At 44.5% G+C, this 21,916-nt stretch overlaps 1 protein-coding gene across 4 annotated transcripts in view; it reads left to right on the top strand.

Annotated features, from left to right (window-relative positions):
- ASPSCR1 (ASPSCR1 tether for SLC2A4, UBX domain containing) overlaps positions 1-21,353 on the top strand; it is a 118,973-nt gene extending 97,620 nt beyond the window's left edge. For all 4 annotated transcript variants that reach the window (XM_035104278.2, XM_035104277.2, XM_035104281.2 and 1 more), the window contains exons 13-16: positions 18,569-18,620; positions 19,790-19,853; positions 20,319-20,509; positions 21,201-21,353. In XM_035104278.2, the coding sequence (XP_034960169.1) occupies positions 18,569-18,620; positions 19,790-19,853; positions 20,319-20,509; positions 21,201-21,214 (321 nt within the window). In that variant the 3' untranslated portion in view covers positions 21,215-21,353. The remainder of the gene's footprint in view (positions 1-18,568; positions 18,621-19,789; positions 19,854-20,318; positions 20,510-21,200) is intronic.
- The last annotated feature ends 563 nt before the right edge of the window (positions 21,354-21,916 follow it).

Here is a 21,916-nt window from a genome sequence, read left to right as displayed (position 1 = left end):
CCTGATAGATGTGGGAATTATTGTGGCATTGCGATCACCATGCTCCAAATTCTTGGGTAGCTGGAAATGTTGCTTATATGAAATGAATTCTGGAGGCTTAAAGTGAAGCAACATTGCTTCACTTTAAAAGGGTGTTCGAGTATTGTGATATGGATCCCCTTTTCAGAAGGTATGGATCGTTGGAAAGGGGAATGTGAGCTCCCCATAATGCCTGCATCCCAGGTGTGTGCATCTTAAGGAAAGGCTGTGACTCCATGGAGGGCATATGGTTTGCATGCAAAAGGTCCTGGGTTCAGTCCCCAGACAGAGCTGGGAAAGATCGCTGTCTGCTACGCTGGAGAGCCCTGCCGGTCAGTGTAGACAATATTGAGCTAGGTGGGCCAATGGTCTTGACAGTTGAAGGCAACTCCCTGTGTTCCCATGTCTCTGTGCCTTGGATCTTGACTCTTGATACCAGTCACTTCTTTCTGTTCATGCAGTGCAATAAGCTTGTGTTAATTATCAATGTTGACGATCACTGGAGTGACCTTCCTCCACTTCCCCCTTCTAGGGGAGGTAATTTTGCAAGTTCTCTGAAGTTCCTCTTACGGGTCCATGCAACCCGGTTCTGTTTTGCCCCTGCCCCCCTTTCTTTTGATCTCCTTGCCTCCGGGCCCCAGATGAGAGTACACACTTGCCAAGCGAACAGTCTGTCTCTGTTTTGGAAGGCCTGAAAATGTGTGCTCTTGATTTTTAGGAAGGCTTACTGTGACGGAGATGAAGAACTCCTTGCACAAAAGGCTTTTTGCCTGAACCTAGCTGCGGAGCTCTGGTTTGTTTTGCTAAATGCCGAGTGGAACTGAAAGGGCCTAGCCAACAAACCTCACCGACTGTAGCTTTCCTTCCCAAAGAAAAGCAAGGCAGGACCAAAACTGTCACTTGCAGGGTATGATATACCAAGGGTCATTTGGAGGTTGACAGGTCATACAGAGTGTAACAGGAATCGGTTTGCGTAGTGTATGTCAGAGCCTCTCAGGCGGCATATTGAATTAGGAAAGGATTAGAGCTCTTCTGAAGTTGTTTATAATGGAGCTTTCCAAATTCCATGACTTCCTGGCCAGGCCATGTGGACGAGACACCAGTGCAGCTGCTGTCAGAGCACTGAATGTGTAAAGAGCCAGTACCGATGGCTACCTACGTTCAAGCTCAAGACCTGTCCCCTTTCTGACACACAGTGCCTCACAACTCCTTGCCAAGAAGCTTAGGTTACCCCCCAAAATATGTCTGTCTCTGTATGGTTTACTAATAGTGTTTTGTTTGTTGCCACAATGCTTACATTGGCCTCTGCCTCCTTGACCCTTGGGAATGTGTCGGGCCTACGCACTTTTACAGCATGGGTGTGCTTTTATTGTTGATGGCTGGTGACTTCATAGCTGTGTTTTCTGCCGTCTTGAGGCCCCTTCCGCATGCTTAATCAAAGTGTGCACAAAATACATTTAAACTTTCATGAGATACTTCTGCAAATCCACTTTCCAATGCCAGTAGCTCTATACTCTGCCTACATTTAACCAAACGGGGAGGGAGGGTATATGTGCAACTGTTGGCCTCTTTTAAAAGGCCAGATGTGGCTAGGTGTGTTCTCCAGAACAGGGGGGCATTTAGCCTTTAGAGTTTGTTTGTTTGTTTTTTAAGTGTTAATGAAAAAAAATCATCAAATGGTGGGGCGTTGCTGTGGGGAAAGTGGTACTCTTGGGTTTCGCTTATTTTGTTTCATTTCTGCCTAGTTTTCCACTCTGTAAAGAAACAAAAACAAAAACAAACTTGTGTGTTCCAGCCCTGGAATTTATAGAGCAGGTACATGCATAACCCCCATATTATTATTATTTTTAAAAAAGATGGAAAATATTTATAAAACTGGACTGAGGTGGAAGAGGTGTTTTGCCCATGACTAGTTACGTCACTAAAATATCAAGCAGGTTCCTGTAACACTTGTGGAAGTATAATCCACACAGCGGTGATCACACCGTCTGAAGGAAGTAGTCATAATTTCTGAGGTACGCCTTATTTGTCCAAAGGAGCATGCAACTAGTTCCACGAGCCCAACGGAGCTCCAGAGTTGTTTTTCTCAAACTGAAGGCATCCCCCTGCCCCACCACCACAGTTCCCTGAGTGCTATGTGCCAAGCTGCTTTCAAAACTGACAGGGATTTTAAGGAAAACCCTTAAGAATTCAAAGAGGTTAGCAGAAACCTCTTGTCTGAGCTTGAAGCAGCTCTTTGGATTCTTGGCCAACAGAAATTTGACCTTGGATTGGGGTCAGGGGCAGAGACATAATGTCTGTGCACAGCAAATGAGAAGCAAACACATATTTATTGTACAGTGGTGCAGAATGACCCTGAGAGCCATTTAGCACCTGAGCCTGGCCTCTGCTCGGATGTGCTTGCAGCCCTTCAATGCTGGAACAGAAAGCTCTGTGCCTTTTCTTTCTGAGTCACAATGTCATCTTGGTGGGGAGCAGCTAGTTCAGTGCCTTTTCTTCTTCTCCCCCCCCCCTCAAAGCCACTGAAGATATTTTAATTAATAGCAGAAGTGCCAGTGGAAAGGTCCCTTGTGCCTTTGAACTGGGCGACTTTCCCACTCATTGGGAAAGCAGCTCCTCCCATCTTCCCTTGTTTTGTGCCATCTTGCCCACAGCTGCCACCCAACACGATCTCCGATTCCCACACGCTTGTTGTGGTTGGAAGATAGGAAAATAAGAGAAGCTTTCCAGGGAGTTCTGAGAAGTCTTAGGAGGGAAAGGTCACACTGGGAGTCTGATTAAACTAGCGATTAAAACCTGTATCTGGAAACGGAAGTTTCTCTATACATTTTGGCCCTCTTTAGCCCAGCCTATAGGCCAAACCAGGCCTGCAAAGCAATTGTAACTTGACCTATTACATTTTAATCAAGGTGGGGTATAAAACCTTTGTCCTCTTGAGAAAATAATCAAATTAAAAAGTAACACACTGCGGGGGGGGGGCAAGGGGGGAGACAGACAGACATGGGGTTGCAGTCACTCCTCGTTGTAATGTTACTACTCATCTCTGGGTCTTATATACAATGCATTGGCTGTGATTGAGTTTTGTGTGTGTCAGGCTCTTCTAGGTATCTTGAACACGCAAAAGTACTCATCCCACCCAAACTCCCCATTTGTCCTTTGTCCTTGATCTCTGCTTTCCAACATAGATTTTTGCATCACCACCACCACCATCGCATGTCTGAATACTTTTTGGCTTTTAACTTCCTCTTTACCTAGGATGCTTTTCTTCACCTCTTTTTTCTGAATATATTAACCAACAGCTGCAAGGGAAGGTTTAGTACCTTCTCACTCCTTGATCCAGCTATGGTAGTTTTCTGGTCTATATACCCAATTTTGACTATGACTTTTTAGCATTCTAAAATGCAGTTTTATTGTTCCACGTAAAGTAGGGTTTTTGTGTTTTGTGTAAGCAGGCAGGAGATTTGAATGATACTACAAGCGTGATCCCAGACAAATGGATATAGGATTTGGGTCTTAGGCTGCAAACCTAACCCCATTTACCCGAGAGTACTCTTCACTGAATTCAATGGGACTTACTTCTTAGGTTAGTATTACTACCTTAAAACTCTCTAGCTAACTGGTTTCCTTGATATTGCCACCTAAAAGCCGTCTGAGCAAATATTCCTGTTTTCATAAAGAGAGTTAGCAAAAGGTTAATGGAGAGAAGTTCAGACAATAATTGCTGCAGCGACCATATAAGGACATCTGAAAATAATGCAACACAGATAGAATATCACAAATGTTATTACTGTCAAAAATGGCCTTGTTCATAATGATCTTCCCTTGATGATCCGTTTAAAGTCTCTGCTATCTGAACACTTCATTCACAATCTGGAGTCAGGTCTCCAGTTCCTGAGAGACTAAAGCATCCATGACTGATGGCCATCCAACCTCTGCTTTAAAACTTCCAATGGCGGCGAGTACATCACTTTCTGAGGGAGTCCATCCCACTGTCAAACAGCTTTTACTTCCAGAAAGTTTATCCTGGTTATGATTAGTTTGCAATTTTACACACACACACACACACACACACACACACACACACACACACACAAACAAACAAACAAACAAACAAACAAACACATACATTATCTATCATCTTTGTGACCCTTTTTTCAGTATTGCCCTCTTTCACAATAATGAGTTTTGGACTGAATGCGTTTCGATGTTCTCACAGCTTTCCCATGTTGCTCACCATTTATTTTCAGCTGCTTCACAGTTCAGAAGTGCTTCAGTGAAGCATTTTCATTCACCCATTGCAGAATGCCAAGCATCAGCTTCCTCCTCTACTGGTGGCCCCCGACACCTTTTCCAGCACCTGTTCTGTGAAGCCTCTTTCAGATAACAAGCTCCGTCTGTTTCAGCAGCCCCTGCAATCTAGCTGGCCCTCTACATTCCCATTGCCCTCAGATGACTAAGGCAACCACATTTAATTTTATCTGCTAGAGAGCATTGATTGCTCTCAGAGAGAGGCGAGTTGAGGGCACAATGTGTGAGCATCTGTGGGGCTGCTGCCCCCCCCCCCCGGTGCCAATGCAAAGTTTGTTAGTTCCAAACCTTCAAACCTAGTTTCAGGTCAGCCCTCTAAAGTATTCAAGCTTTTCAGCTGGCAAAATAGGTTGGAGGTTAGGGAGCTGGCCAGGATGTTTTGATAAACCTTCCTTTCTATGTTTTTTTTAAAAAGTATTTTGGAAATCTTCATTTCCAAAACAACAGGAATGATTCTGTTCAAAACTTCGCTTTTCTTGGAAATTTCTGTACCAAATGTGACTGTTAGAAAAAGCTGGGAGAATGTGAAAGCAGCCCAGGCTGGGCAGCTAAGCTTGAACATAAATGATGGCGGCCACTCTTCAGAATTTAAGTGATTTTAATAGCTAGCTTTTCAGGTTCAGGCTTTTTTTCTTCCCAAACCTCCAGATTTTTAAGGAGAGTGGTGAATAGCAGTGAATTTGATCATGTATCCAGTGCTCTAGTAAAATATAAAGTATAACTGGTGTTTGCACAGAAAGCTCTGTAGTTTTCAGCACTATTCAGTTTTGTCAGTTCTGCTGGTTGCTAGGTAGGTAAGTCCTGGTATTTAGAATTAACGGAGGTTTAATATGATTATAGGGAAGTGATAGTAGTTATGAGTTGGGGAGGTTCAGGGGTAGTAGTAACCTGTGTAAATGGATAAAGACCACCTTACCTCCAAATCTGAGTGCGGTGGGAGTATATCAGCAGGGTGTTTAATTAGATTAATGGATCTGTTTTGGCAACAAATGGCTGGACCTGTGTGCCTTAGTGCTGCAGAGCCCAAGCAGTGTGAAGTTAGTGGCCACACAGTCCTTGAGCAGCGTTAATGGCAGGTTTTTTAGCTCATGTTTCATTTGAGTAGAAGGGTGGGCGGTTGGTCTTTTCTGGTCCCAGTAGGTTCTCCTCCTGTGTGCAATCAACATACAGAAAGGAGTGGAATGACCAGCAAGAAATATCCTAGCCTGCCGATGCAAAGTACAGCAATCTGCTCACGGATGTACTTGTAAAGGACTCCTGCCTGCAAGCAGATCTACTCCTAAGTACCCCAGTCTTCCCTTTTCAAATAGTTGGCTGGAATGTTTACCCTCCAGTGGAATTGCTCATGAATAAGAACCCTGCATAAAAGGTAAAGGGGCCCCTGACCATCAGGTCCAGTCGTGTCCGACTCTGGGGTTGCGGCGCTCATCTCGCTCTATAGGCCGAGGGAGCCGGCGTTTGTCCGCAGACAGCTTCCGGGTCATGTGGCCAGCATGACAAAGCTGCTCCTGGCGAACCAGAGCAGCGCACGGAAACGCCGTTTACCTTCCCGCCGGAGCGGTCCCTATTTATCTACTTGCACTTTGATGTGCTTTCGAACTGCTAGGTGGGCAGGAGCTGGGACAGAGCGACGGGAGCTCACCCCGTTGCAGGGATTCGAACCGCCAACCTTCTGATCAGCAAGCCCTAGACTCTGTGGTTTATCCCACAGCACCACCTGGGTCCCTCCAGTGGAATTGCTCATGAATAAGAACCCTGCATAGTTGTGAGTAAACACAGTCTTTGAAAACACTGACAAACCTGTGTGTGGACATAGCCGAAGTACCGAAAATTGCAGTGCTTTAACTGCAAATGCCCATGTTGTCTAGAGTACTAGGACTGCACTCAAATACTCCTTGAAAGGTGAGTAATCCCCACTCAGGATGACTGCACTGACTGTTCCTAGGGTGTTCTCTAGGAAAACATCTGATGCACATGCAATGCACCCTAGCATCCTGCAGTAGAGCTTAGTAATGAACGTGTGCACTGTTCAGGTGCATCAGAACAGGAGCAAGCAAGCAACTTATTCCTTATTCTCTTCCTTTTTTTGAGGTGGGGGAGATTGAAATTACATTGCTATAACTTCCTAGGTTGCCTATCCCTTTTCCTAGATTAGATTGGCTAATTCTAGATGACATTTTGCTCCCTATCACCAGTATAAACACGCATTCATCCATTCGTTCTTTTCCCCTTTTTGCCTTGAGTCAGTGTATGCTGCATGCTGTAATGGCTTCTGCTTGGATAGCCTTTCTCTGCCACCGGAGATCTGAAAGCTTGGCAGAGTCTGAAGGGGGCTTTCTTTTCTGGAGAGAAATGGGTGCGGAAGCTGCTCCAGCTTTCATGTCCCTGGCAACTCTGTTATTGTTGGATGCCCTTTTTATAGGCTGCTGGTCCTAATCGGGCTGTTTTGCCTAAGCCCCTGTGTTCCTGGGAAGGAGGGGTGTGTGTGTATTATTGGACCTGTCTCGGCACTAGCGTGAGGGGCAGTGCTGAGGTGGGGAACCCTGCTGTGTGCCTTCTCCAGCAAACTCATGGGCACAGGAGTGGATATGTATTGTGCAGGCTCCTGCTTTTGAGTCTGCATGTGACTAATGTGGGAACTGGAACAGAGACTTCTCTTATTTTTGTATAAAAAAATAAACTATGTTGGTTTTGTGCACACATGGAGATGGAAGCGAAACGCAAAGAAACGCCAACCTTGTTCAGTGGGGTGCTCTTAATAGTTTCCGTATTTAATATAGACTAAACCACTCTGTAATATTTGAAATAGTCTTCTAAGAGACTTGTAAATTAATTTAACATGGATTAACTGACAAAAAGAAGCTAATTAGACTCATGGAAACGCCCGACAAAGGCCTGCTGGAACAAGTGGGTTATAGCTAGTATGATGAATCTTCAGAAAATGTCTGTCCTGGGCTTGAATCATCAGATCTCTGTGCTCTTGAGATCTCTGCACTTTCATACTGTGTTGTCCGGACATCAGAAGAGGCTAGGCCCAGGAGTGGGGAACCTCTGACCCTTGCAACTCCCATCAGCACAAGCCACCATGGTCAAAGATTATGGGAGTTGTAATTCAGTAGCAAGGGGCTGCAGGTGCCAACATCCTTGAACTAGATTCTAGAGCAGGCACCCCCAAACTGCGGCCCTCCAGATGTTTTGGACTACAATCCCCATCATCCCCGACCACTGGTCCTGCTGGCTAGGGATCATGGGAGTTGTAGGCCAAAACATCTGGAGGGCCGCAGTTTGGGGGTGCCTGGCCTAGAGCATCCAGCCTTAACTTACAGTAGAGAGGAGAAGGACATCGGGCTCAGCAGACCCGTACATACACGGTCACTGTCATTTCAACAACAGAATATATTGATTGGAGGCTGGTCCTGAGAATCCTAGCTTTTGCTGCAGAGCCTCATGGTTGTAGTGGAGAAAAACTAGCCTACGGAAAAGCAGGGAAGGTCTGGAAATGATTCCAGTGGCTGATGTGGCAGGTATGAGAGTGAAACATCCTCATTTTTCCCAAGTTGGAGAAGGCTGCTTTAAATGTCGTTTAATAGTGTATGGTTCAATGTAGTCTAGATTTGCCACTGTTCCATGAACTCTCTTCTATCTCATGCGGCCGCACTAAAGTCTTGCCAGCAAAAGTAGCAACCTTGCAAAAGGGTGCTGACAAGCTTTGGTTGCATTTGTCTGAACAGAGGAGATTCATCTTGATTCCCGGGGATGAATTCTGAAAGTTATTTCATGGTGTTTCTTTTATGCTGAGGACAGAGAGATCAGAAAGTGAGTGGCCCAGCCAGGACATCTACATCAGGCACCCCCCAAACTTCGGCCCTCCAGATGTTTTGGACTACAATTCACATCTTCCCTGACCACTGGTCCTGTTAGCTAGGGATCATGGGAGTTGTAGGTCAAAACACCTGGAGGGCTGCAGTTTGGGGGTGCCTGATCTACATCATTCTTTCAGACTCTTTCAAACTGATAAGGCCTGTGGTTCTAGCTATGAACTACTCCATAGCTATTTGTGACCTCCTAAGAGAACTCAAAATGCTCAATGTTAACAGCACCTTCTTACATTTTGTGTGTGAGAACATCCAAAGAGAGCAATCCCAATTGTATCCAAAGTGGCAAGTAGGGGAATAACTACATCGGGACATTTTCATAGCATCTCCTCTCTCTGAATTCAGTGCAGTTGGCACCAGTTTTGGTGCATAGCCCACTCACCTTGTGTGAATTCGCAAGAGAAGGAAAATCTTATGTTCTCTTTCTGCCAAACTCAGCAAGGAAGTTGCTGGGGAGGTGGGGGATGAAACAATTCAAGTGGGGAGCGAGTGTGCAAGGGAGTGGGTAGCAGAGATGGGATGTAGAGAAACCTGCAGTGGTACAGAAATGAGGGTGTTATGGAGCGCAAAGGCGGGGAAAGGAACACAGAATACTGCCTTATACAGAGTCAGACCCTTGTAGTACGTCTCTGAGATTTCAGACAGTCTTTCTCAGCCCTACCTGGAGATACCGGGGATTGAAACTGGAACTTTTCACTTGGAAAGTATGTGCTGTTCCCTTTCCCATACTGGCTAGCAGTAGCTGCACATAGACTTAAAGCGGGAGAGAAAGCGAGCTGTAAGATGGAGAGGGATACAAGGAGATTTCTGGGGGGGGGAGCAGAAAAAGGAAATAGCAGATAAGAGTACGGACCAGTGGCACTGCAGACAGAGAAAAGGAGGCCTGACAGGGATGCAGAGAGGAGGGAACATGCTGTGGGCCACGCAGAGAAAAGAGGCATTAACAGGACATTGTTTTTAAAAAGAGAACACTGAGCAATAAAATAAATTGGAAAAAATGCTGTTCCTTTGCAAGCCTAACAGAGTAGCCCTGCTAAGTTAATACAACTATAAAAGTGTCCCTTAGCATTTGAGTTGTGCACCCTTGAAACGGAACGATCAATAATACATGCTTTCAGCTTTGCAATCAGCAGTCATTTAGTAAGAACAGTCACTTTTTTTCTAACCGAGATTTTGCTACATTTCCAATTATCCTGATGTGTTCTGTCCTCAAAGCTTGTGTATTAAGTTGCTATAAGAAGTCTTAACATTTTGTCTGCTTTTTTTCTGTTCAGACCTTTGGGACCAATACAACCATTGCTATCTAACAAGGTTTCTTGTCTGAAGATGCAACAAGCTATTCCAGGAATCCCATTATTTGAAACACAGGCAGTGATGAGGGTCACCGGACCCTGAGTCCCTTCTGATACCTTTTGTTTCTAGAAAGTCTTGGGGTGTTGAGTTCCTCCTCTACCCCCACCCCGGGATGGCTTGGCTCACTGTGATGGGCTGAAAGAATATAGATACCTTAGATGGTTACCCTAGCCGGGGCCTCAGTCTTGAAAGTGTTCTGGGAACAAGTGCTGGAATTACAAGGCTATGACTGATGCTTATTTTCCTTACAAGGTTGAAAAGGCATCTAGAGCTACTATTGTTAAACCCGATAGCCACCAGAAAGGGGAAGAGACTTCAACTGTGGGATCAAAGCCAGGCAAACAAATGTTGTCAACTTGTCTGCTTAAGAGAAAAGGGGTTGCATCTGAAGAGAGCGTCCTGCAATGTGTGCCTATTTACTGGAGGGCGAATGTGCAGACTGGCAGCAACATGGAGTTTTTGGAACCCATAAAGACTTCAAGGCATTGCTTTGATATTTTGTTATTGCTGTTTGTGCTGGCTGCATTATCCCCATGTCCCATGAATTATTTTAAAGTGTTCTCGAGGGCAGAACTGATCAACTGCAGGCTTCTCTGCTAAGTACTCCAGCCAAGGGGTCCCTGAAGCTCCAGCTGTGTGTGTGCTTTTTCCTAGCTAGTTTTGGACTTTCCCCCTCCCCACTCTACCCCAAGGAACACACACTGGCATGACTCAGTCCTGGGGCTTAGGAAAGGCCAGTTCACAGATCTCTGCTTGTGCTGGGAAGCAGTGAAGAGAGGTAAGCATCCCAGAGTCTGGGAAAAAGGCAGCAGACAACTGTGGTCCCATCTTCAAAGGAGCTGAAGAGGCCCCACATGCTTCCATCTAAATATTTATTCCCCCCCTCCAATGTATCTTAACATTTCTCCAAGTGTTGAATCAAGCTATTCTTGGCTTTGTCAACAAGAGGAAAAATACAAACGAGCTGAGGATCTTTTCTCATTGCTGTTCTACTTTCATATTCTTTGGTGCGGTTTTGGGCGCTCACATCTTTGAGTCGGTGAATCTGATGCTGGCAAAGCCTATGGAGGCTGAGAATCTTCCAGTAGACTTAGATACAGGTAGTTAGCCGTGTTGGTCTGCCGTAGTCGAAACAAAATAAAAAAATTCCTTCCAGTAGCACCTTAGAGACCAACTAAGTTTATTATTGGTATGCTCTTTCGTGTGCATGCACACTTCTTCAGATACACACAGACTTGTTATACAGGGACAAACTTGGCAATTGAGTTTCCTGACGCACAAGGAACCTTTTGAAGATTGAACCTTCATTTCTGTGCTTCAGATGGAATGGGACACCTTGGTTTCCCATTGTGTCTGGACAAAGCCTGTGTAACCAATGAGAGAGAGCAAAAACAGCAAGTACAGTGAATATTGCACCTTTCCAGTTTGTATGTAAAGTCTTAGCCTGTTTACTGTCCCTCTGTGTTGTTGTTAGCAGAGAATATATGCCACTAAACATGTTAGTTTCTGATATGACTGTCTGTCCTGGGTGGTTCCATGTGCCCAAACAGCACCAGATATGTTCAATACTAATACTGTTAGTACTCCGTGGTCAGAACTTGCCTTAATTTGGCTTGGGAGTGTCTTAAGTAGACTTTCTCAACTTACTTTACCATAGTGTAAAAGTTCCCCTTTCAGACCATATCTCATAAAAGGTGAAAGACTTAAGCCTCTGTTTTCCAGCTGCCTCAGGCTCATTCTCTGTTTGATCATGTTCTCCTCTGCTTTGGAAAGCTTTTTTCTTGGGTATTAAATGAAACAAGGGCATTTAAGCAATGTCCCTTTGACTATGGTGGTTCTCATGTTTGTTGCCTTTCCAGAGATGCTCTTTGCTGCTTGTCAGGGAAGCTTTTGATCCACTAGCTTCCCCATTGAATTTTCTAAGTGCTTGATTTCTGTGTATCTTGAAGGTGTGTGTGTTTGGGGGATGGTGTTGTGAGGTATTTCATGCTGGTAGCTTGGATTTCTGCATTCATGTGCATGTCCCCTTTGAAGCCCTCATTTATTTATTAATCTTTAAACATCAAACTAACAGTGGACCTGTGGCACTCTAATCATTTCAGCTCATGTAACGGAAAGAATGCTTCCCCTTTTGGCAGCTGCAAGTCCCTGTCCCCTGTCTCCAACCCCCCCCCCAAACAAAAAATGGGAAAAAAAGAAAAGAAGACAACGGCCTCCTCCTGATCTCAAGGTCTCTGAACAAACTTGGCAAACTAAGTACCGTAGCAGTGCAGTGAATTGCATCCTTTTGCAGCAGCCTGAGGAGTGTGTGCCTCAGTTGTTGGGGAGGAGGATTTATAAAAGAAAGGCTGTTGAAATATATTTGGGGGGGGGATGTGCAGCCTTTCCACTTGAAACATATACTGTAAAGTAAAGATCCAGGGAGAACTATGTTGCTTCAAGTAATTGCCTCTGTTTAGCACACTGACAAATATCATTGTGACCAATGTCCTTGTAGGACTGTGTTCAAGGCTTCTCCAGCATGTCATGGGCTCCCCATTTGCCTCCCACACTCCCAGCTGCACTTTTTCAGTGGCTTCTCATTTGAATCTCTGGCGTGCGACTTCAGATGCCTGTTTTGGTTGTTGCTCACCTGATACTCGCCTCACTCCAGTTCATCTAGCATTAGAGTCTATGTAGCCAAGTTTGGAGCGCTCAGAACACGCTAAAAGTGCCAAATGATTGGTCTTATTTTTATCCCCACTTACGGTAATATAGGCAGTAAGGCTCTTGAAATAGGGGCAGAGAGTAACAGCCTTTCTAAATTAGAATGGTGGGGGAGAGTAATGTGATGTGTACTCCAGGACTGGTGAGGAAACTTCCAATGCCTTAAAACTTTGACCACTATTTTATTTCCCTTTAAAAAGAAGGCAGCTCTTAAAATGATTGTGTTGGAGGCCTCTTTCTTTTGTAACTGAGAAGTGAGAAGGCTCAGACTGCTGCTACCATCAAAGAAGAGAGTGTTTCTTAGCTGTGAAATTCTACTTTGCACATGCAGTCCCGATTGATTTATATCAACTCTAGAAATACTTTCCTAGTTTCTAGGGTAGCTAGTGTTTGGCTTGGGTTTTGCCAATTCTTTTATCCACAAGTTTCTTTTTTTAGACTTGAGATGCCATAAAGAAACAAGACTCTCATCTTTTGATTTCATAGCTTATGAGTGTTTCTCTCTATGGGGAGGGATTCAGCATCACACTAAGGCAATTTGGCTTGCTGGATGAATCAGTCCCCCATTTCTTCTGCCTGCATTCTGTTTGGGGGTTCTTTGGAGTAGTTATGCATAGAATTACACTGTCAACAGCAGTTTCTCAAACTTTGATATCTGGTGAATAGTTCTCCTGCAGCCCCTTCACCCCACATTTAAATGGGAGGCATTGTACTTCAGCATTTTGCAGAGCACTGTAGGAGCACCTTTCCTTGCAAGATAGCCCAGACCAGGCATGGCCAAACTTGGCCCTCCAGCTGTTTTGGGACTACAATTCCCATCATCCCTGACCACCGGTCCTTTTAGCTAGGGATGATGGGAGTTTTAGTCCCAAAACAGCTGGAGGGCCAAGTTTGGCCATGCCTGGCCCAGACAATATTGCCTCCCATTATCCCTCCCCTTAGCCTTGTGTCAGTCAGGGCCTAGGATTCAGACCATGCTTTCTGGGCAGTGGTGAGCTTTCTGGGATTGCCCTGCATCTGTCAGCTCAGAAAACGGGGCGGGGTGTGTGTGTGCTATTGCTGCTGCTGTTTGGACCTCCCCACTCCAAGAGGCATCAGAGTGTGGTGAATGTGTGCAATACCTTTTCAAGGTATTGTGTGCTAACCTTTTCAAGGCACTCTTGAGCTCTCTTGCAGCATACACTACTTTAACAGCAGTTGGGGAAGACCTCTTGAGCTCTTCATAAGAGGAGAAAATGTGTATTGGCATTTTTAACTTTAAAAAAGGTAAAGGGCCCCTGGACGGTTAAGTCCAGTCAAAGGCAACTATGGGGTTGCGGTGCTCATCTCGCTTTCAGGCCAAGGGAGCCAGCGTTTGTCCACAGACAGCTTTCCAGGTCATGTGGCCAGCATGACTAAACCACTTCTGGTGCTGTTTACCTTCCCGCAGCAGCGGTCCCTATTTATCAAGAAGAAGAAGAAGAAGAAGTTTGGATTTGATATCCCGCTTTATCACTACCCTAAGGAGTCTCAAAGTGGCTAACATTCTCCTTTCCCTTCCTCGCCCACAACAAACACTCTGTGAGGTGAGTGGGGCTGAGAGACTTCAGAGAAGTGTGACTAGCCCAGGTCACCCAGCAGCTGCATGTGGAGGAGCGGAGACGCAAACCCGGTTCCCCAGATTACAAGTCTACTGCTCTTAACCACTACACCACACTGGCTCTCTTGCACTGGCATGCTCTTCCACTGGCATGCTTTCGAACTGCTAGGTAGGCAGGAGCTGGGACAAAGTTGCGCAGATTTGAACCACTGACCTTCTGATCGGCAAGCCCAAGAGGCTCAGTGGTTTAGACCACAGCGTCACCCGCTTTACATGTACCTTCAGCTAGTTTAAATGAACTGTCTAGTCACCTAAATCCTGTATTTCATGCAGAGATGTCTGTGTCAACGTTTTAACATGCTGACTAATTCCATGTCCTGTTTGTAAGCTTTCTGAAACATCTGGCTAGCTGCTGTTGGATATAGAAGTAGATGGACCCCCAGTCTGATCTTGCAAGGCACTTCCTAAGTTCTTTTGTTGTTAATGTGTTGATGCCTCCAGGCCAAAGCTGAGATGCTGTGATAGCACAGATCTGTCACAGTCTGCCCTTTTAACCAAGACTATCAATATCAACTTTTTAGAGCATCCATTTTTGCATCTTTTCACATATGCCTCTATACTTTACCAACTTAATTTGGTAAGCTGCTTTCATTTGTGTATGAAGACAGAGATGGATGCTGCGAAAGGACCCTGCAATATTCCACTAAATTGCAAATAGTTGTAGATGTTTATATAAAGCTTGGCAGGTTCATCTGAGAAAGAATGGTACAAATGAGGTTGGACTGCACTCTACTGGACTAGCCTTGGCTCGAGTGTCAAATAACACAAGTTCCTATATTAGGCACCATCTGTTCTTTCTGAAATCCAGCTTTTGGAAGGCCTGATGCTACTCGTCCTCTAACTTGGGTTTTGATTTTGGAGTGTTCTCCTCTTTTATGCGTTCCAGAGCCTTTTTCGGTCGTTAATTGAAAATATAACCAAAATGAGAATGTGATCTTCAGAAGATCTGGAGAATTCCTGATCCTAATGCATTATCCCGGAAAAGAGGAAGGAGCAGGGCCAATCGTTCAAAAGCCAAAGGTATCCATAGCCCAGAGGCAGCATTGAGTGACTCATTCCTTGGAAGCAGTTGCTGCCAGCGGCAAAATCGGAAGTGGCCTCTAGTCTTCTGTTTTCATTTAATATTCTGTCCCATGGCAGGAAAATGAAAATGGCATGGAGATGCCATCGTATGGTGTTATCCCATAGCAGTGAAGTTATAGGAATGTGCAAGAGTTCAGTGGCAAGGTGGATTTAGAGGAGGAAAGCAGAGGTGGAATGAAGTTGTTTTCTCTATAAATCTTTTTAATGTGTTCAAAAGCTGCCCTGAAAGTCCAAGATGATCATTTTGCTGATTTTTGTGCATTGCAGGCGAAAGGATTTAATCGGTCATACATATTGAGAGAATATACTTTTCCTTTCCTTCACCCATGGAATGTGTTGTGTCTTTGGGATTCCCATGTAATTTATACAACAGACAGAGGAAAGCAGACAAATGACACACAAATGAGCCTGAGAAGTAAAGGAGGGAGCTGTGGATAAGCCCCTTTGAGGGGAGGTTTTTATTGGCCAAACTCTAGGAAGGAAAACAGGTGGGCAAGGGATGCTGAGCTGGGGGGGGGAGAGAGGAAAAAACGAGTCTGGAGGAGGTGACTGAATGTTGTGTGCTTACGAGCTGCTGTCTCATTCCTTTAAGTCTCTTCCAATTAAAAGAGCTTTGGACTGATGTCTTGCCAGTGGTGGGAATTGGTTGGGAGAGGAGGAGCTCAGAAGTTAAAGCGGGACATTTGTCAACCTCTGAGTAAAAATAGGGTAGCGGCTCTTATTGGGGCATGCTGTGTGTGTGTGTGTGTGTGTGTGTGTGTGTGTGTGTGTATGTATTGCAACATTTGTGCCGCGTGTGTCTCATTCTTGAACTGTGTTCCTCTGCGCTCTGTCTCTCCCTTCTTTCTTTGTGCCTCACTCACAGGCCCTGCCATGAATTTTCTCTGACCCCTTGGGGCCATTCCCACATGAAGCTTTGATGTGTGTGCCCAGAGCTTGATTGACAAGGAAGTTTTAGTGGCAGCAACTGGAGAATCGAAGAGAAAAGGGCAGGGCTTTGAACTAAAGGGCTTTGAGCTCTGAGATGCTGTGCTTAGTTATCTCCTTCAGAATGTTAATTATTCATCATGATAATTGGGCAGGAGAGGGGAAAAAGAGAGGGGAGGTTATTAAAAAATTCCAACACTAACTCGCTACAAAAACCTCATTTTCCAACGTTGTGACTGGCGTGAAAAGGATAGTGTGTATGTGAAGAGGTTTTTTGGGGGGGCTTCTTTTTTCTTTTTTAAAAATCCATTCCCTAAATAGTAGGATCCGTTCAGATGAAGGCAGCGGGGACATCAAAGCTTTTGTAAGAGTTTTCTTGGGGGTTTCTTAACTGTGTCTGGTACTTTTTAATTAAAAAGCTTACGGAGAGTCGTCTTTGTGACTGGCTTCTGGTAGAGCTGGCAACCCCGGGTCCCGCTGCTTGAGAAAGAAAATGTTTTTCAGGGGCCTAATAAATATTGTTTCCTACTGCTAGGATGTCAGGTTGGCACTGTGAAAGACCTCGTCGCTAGAAAGGAGGTGAACCTTGGTGCTGAGGAGGGCCGGGAGTGTGGGCTTTTCCTGAGAGCTAGACGTTGTCTGTCCCTTTGAGTGCCCATGCCCACATCCGCCCCTCAGGTGCTCATTCCAAATCTATGGCGGATGGGTCAGTAAGAGACATTCTGCGGTCACTGTTATGCAGGCTTATTCTTAGTATCCTGACATTGTTTCACATCAGTTGCTTCTAATAACGGAAGCAGCATGGTTTCTGAGGCAAGTGAATATAGACCATCCTGTCCTCTTTCATTCCAATACATAACTTTCGGACCCAAATTAGAGGTTCTCCATCAAGAACACCGATAATGGAATGATATGTTTGGTGGGAAGCATAAGATTTCCAGGCTTGCGATGCTGGGAATTTTCGCCTCAGTGTGCACCACCTTTATAGGTGTTAACATGGAACAGGATTTGCCATGTTGTTGCCCCTTCAGTTTGGAAAGATCCTTGTGGAGCTTGAGTTCTCACCATCCTGAATAACTTAAGAACTCTCAGGTATATTCCATCCAGGCCCAGTGAGCTAAGTTTCTAATTTGTCAGTAAGTCCTAGAATGTCATCATCTTCCCCCCTTCATGACTTAGTTCTTCAGATGCCCTCGTTTCCAGGAAAGTGGTTTATTAGCAGATATCCAGCATTATTATTTTTTGCAGGTGCAAAAAACTCATCCAGCTTTGCTGCAATCTCCCTATCTTCCTTTTAGCATCATTTCTCTCCTTTGTCATCTAAGGGTCCAACTGCCTCCATGTCCTGCCTCTGACATACTTAAATTTTGTATTGTTTGTCTTAGTACTTTCAGAACATGTTCCTCACTCCCTCTCCCCACCCCAAGAGCATTGCTAGGCACTTAAAAGACTTGGGGTATGTGCCCATGACACCTGCTTGTCCTAATTTATATTTATAGATGTCTCTGGGTGAATTAAGATGGTGGGTATCTCTAGAGCAAGGGGTGGCAGGAGGGTTTCACAACCACTGTGCTTTGCAAGGCACCCAGCTGCCCTCTAAGCAAACTAATGTTACCTTTCAACTTCATTTTAAATAGATATAGATAGATACATAGATAGATGGTAACTAAATCTTGTTCATTTGCTGTTGCTGTATATTCATATTTATAGGATTCTTTTTTAATTGCCCTGTATTATATACTGTTGGCTAACTTGGGTGCTTGATGTAGAAAGTCAAGATATTAAATTTAATTATTTATCCACAAATCCCCTCACTATTTAAGTTTTCTCTTTTGAAAACAAATGTGACCGTGTTGGACGTTCTGGGCAACTTACCACATACATATGTATTGAACTTAGCAGCACAGTCAGTTCATCAACACTTAACATCTTACACCAGACTTCTCCAATGTGGTGCCCTCCAGATGTTGTTGGACTCCCAACTCCCATCGGTTCCAGCCAGCATGGCCAGTCATCGTAGTCCAAAACAGTTGGAAAGCACCAGATTAGGAAAGGCTGGGCTACATTGTGATTGTCTACATACGTAAAGGGCTTTGTTGCCAGCATGGTGGCATTCTTTGTATCCTTGAAATGCAGTGACCTGGTTTGCACAGAGTGGTGAGCCATTATTTGTTTAAAAGTCTACGCGTTAACCACAAGTTGTCCCGCGGACAATTAAACCAATGATTACTTGGTTTTCCAAAGTTTGGTTTGTTGCTTCTCCTGCTTCTCTTGCCTTATGCCTTTAGTTTGGTAAGCATCTAGGATGGGGTGGTCAAACAAACCATGGTTAAGGAAGGAAGTTAGGAGTAATGCCAGATCATTGTTAGAACAAACCAAGGTTCAAACCAATGCTGCAACAAACCATAGCTTCAGTAAGTAAACCATAGTTAAGTTGTTGGGCAGCCAGGGTTCACACATAACACTAAATCATGGTTTACTAAACTGACTTAATGTTATGTATGAAACCAGCCATGTTGTGACAAGCAAGATTTCCCCACTTTTAAGTTTCAAGTAAACATTACTGTTCTGTGCATGCATGTTCCCAAGGCTGAGAGGAGAGGCATTTCTAGCTCTGACTGTGTTTCTTCTAACCCTGGATATTTACTCTTGTTAACAGGCTAACCTCTTCCCTGCTGCTATTGTACATTTTGGATCTGAGATGCCGAAACGTGAGTCACTTATCTTGTTCCTCTCCATAAGAAACTCTGCATAGTTGTTACATGAGCATCCAGATGAACTGTGTCCATGGTTTCAGCTATGATGGCTGAACTCTGATTAATGTGTTGGGCATAAATAAGTGAATATTTATAGCTCGGGGCACTTAGAGGTTCATGAAATGTTTTTGTTTGATGCAAATGAAATAATAGCCCAGTATGGAAATGGTTGTAAGGAAAGTGCCCACTCTGGTTTAAGGTGAAATGAACTGAATCTTAGTGCCATTCATTGTTTGCTGTAGAAATTTTTGGTCACAGGTGGCTTTTTTCCCATGAGGTCTGTTTTTAGGTAAAAATCTGTGCTTCCTATGTACCACTCCTTTCTCAATTTTTTTTTACTCAACTAGGGAGTACTCTTTGTCCTATTGTGTGTATTTTCAGTTAGCTAACAGCTATAAAAATCTTAATCATGCAAAATAGGTGAGGTATTATCTTTTTTGAATTGGCCCATCTTCAGTTAGTGTGCAGAATTGCCCACTTTTTCAGGGTAGGTATTTAGACCTTAAGTAAAAATTGGGTCAAAAGTATGGCACCTTTATGCATATGTTCTGCATCTAACTTATTTTCTTGGACCAGACACTAATAAATGTCCACATAAACATTTCAGTTGTCTCTCACCATGATTCACTGTTAATCTGAGGACAAATGTCTGTGTGGTGCATACTGTTCTGGACATCTTTAAAATGCAGCAGGACTGACCACCATAGTTGGATGGGCTTTAGCAGAATTTGTCTGCAGGGGAGATCAGAGTAGAGTTGTGCTGCAGGTTGAAGATAACATCTGGTAGTCTCTCCCAACGGTTCAATTTACTAGGAAACTGCCAAGAACTAAATGATAAAAAGAAACATATACAAGCAGGGGCAGACACCACCCCTGTCTGGCAGTTCTATTTTTGTGTAATATTGCCGTCTTTACTCAACTAGTTCACAGAATAGGATCTGAGATAGGCAGATGTGTGTTCTAAAATACACAATCTTTGAAGTTGAGATAAATGTTTCACAGGTTAAGAGTACTGAAGTGGATTAGTGTATTGGTTTCACAAAATAACAGAGTTGCATCATGGGGGTTTCCTAGCTCTGAATGACAAGAACATTGTGTGAGGGGTGTGTGTGTCTGTTTTACAGATGACTATCTGAGGTCGGACCTATCTGCTGTGTCCCCTTCTGAAGCTGACATCTTAGTAGCTAGGTAAGTAGAGTGTGAGTAATTCTTTTTGAAGCTGTTGTGGGTGAGTGAGTTATCATAGAATTGCAGAGTTGGAAGGAATCCCAAGGGTCATCTAGTCCAACCCCCTGCAATGCAGGAATCTCAGCTAAAGCATCCAACCTCTGCTTGAAAAGCTCCAATGAAGGAGAGTCTACCACCTCCCAAGGGAGACCGTTCCACTGAGTTATTGCCTTGCCCAATGAAGAGTTTGCCAGCAGTATACAAAGCTTGCTTTTACACATGTTCTCCCACTCACAACTTTGAACATCCCAAATGAATGAAGAAAGACCCCTGTAGTATCAAAAACCACAGGAATTGGAAGGCATTTTTGTTGATACACAACCTCTGGCTTTTGCAACAGTATTTGCAGTGCTTTACATTTTGGAATATGTAAGCTTAGCAACCGGAAGACCAATATGAAGATCTAATCCTTATCTTTTCTCTCAGGCGGTTGTCTAAATCAGCACCTCCTACTAAGCGAAATTCAGATCCTGTTCTTAGTTCCCTACCTAAGCCAAATGAGACTGATGGGAGCGTGGCAAGAGGGCACTCAGAAGCAGCAGTGGCTCCTGAAACAGCACAGCCACCAGTAAGGAGGACGCCATCTGGGAAAGTGCCAAAGTGGCTGAAGCTGCCAGGTACCATCTTAAGTATTACAGTGAGATACTTGTTCCTAGCCATTGTACTCCTCCTAAAAAAGATTCTGGCTGGCTTGTGCATATCTGAATATCCTGATTTAGGGCTGGGAAGGAATTTCCCTCAAGCAGATCAGAGTTTTCCTTTCCTTTCCCACTACCCATCTTAGGAATGGTACGTCATGCTTGTCTGCCCCTGTAAAACGTGGCTCTGTTTAGTCTCCTACTAAAGGTAATTTGAGAGTAAGTAGGACGCGGGTGGCGCTATGGGTTAAACCACAGGGCCTAGGGCTTGCTGATCAGAAGGTCGGCAGTTCGAATCCCTGCGACGGGGTGAGCTCCCATTGCTTGGTCCCAGCTCCTGCCAACCTAGCAGTTCGAAAGAACATCAAAGTGCAAGTAGATAAATAGGTACCGCTCCAAGCGGGAAGGTAAACGGCATTTCTGTGTGCTGCTCTGGTTCGCCAGAAGCGGCTTTGTCATCACCTGGAAGCTGTATGCCGGCTCCCTCGGCCAATAACGCGATATGAGCGCGCAACCCCAGAGTCTGTCACGACTGGACCTAATGGTCAGGGTTCCCTTTACCTTTACCTATGATTTGGGAGGCTGTGGAAAGCTCAGCAGTGTGGAAGCTCCACTATATCAAAGTTTGTAGTAGAGGTGATTTCACAGTTGCCTTATGTTTGCATTTCAGGTGGGAAGCGATGAAGGACTTGTGATCTCCACCTTCAGAAAGTTGCCTCACCTGGCTGAGTGGCAAGTTGGGTTGCTCTGTTTTCCTTCATGTGAAGCTACTGAAAGACAGGGCCCAGCAAACGAAATTTTCAGAATAAAATTGCAAGCACCATTTTCTGTTGCCCATTCTGCTGCTCTGTGTGCAACATTATGTTTGGGCGGTGGGTAAAGCAGAGACACGCTCCAACCATGCTATCGTTTAAATAACATGAAGTAGGCGCGGAAATTTGTAGAACTATTTTGCGGTATTAGTTGTGTAGGTGCAGGGAACTTCAGGACCAGGATGTTGATGATAATTAAAAACCCAGTTGTGTGGTCATATATGACTCTGTGACACTTATGTCAGTTGTCAGGATGATCACCTTTGTGTTGTATAAATTGTCACCAAATCCCCTATGTTGGAGGTTTGCTTCTGGTAACCCATAGGACTTCATGCCTGCCACAAGCTGGACACTCCTTTTCCAGTGATGCAGGCACCGTAAGTTGCTGCAATATTTTATAGTTCTCAAAATCTGTTGGTAGATCTGAATGAAGAGATGACTTAGGACCTGGCAACACTTAGAGAGGTGAGTGAATACTCTTTTGGGGTTATAAAAACACACACATTCCTGCAAAATTGCTTCAGATAACATTGCTTCAGATAACATAGTGATAGCCAAAAAGGATGTCATCTCA

Source organism: Zootoca vivipara, chromosome 2 (assembly GCF_963506605.1).
Source record: "Zootoca vivipara chromosome 2, rZooViv1.1, whole genome shotgun sequence".
NCBI classification, from domain to species: Eukaryota; Metazoa; Chordata; class Lepidosauria; order Squamata; family Lacertidae; genus Zootoca; species Zootoca vivipara.
This window is presented reverse-complemented; position numbering and strand designations above follow the sequence as displayed.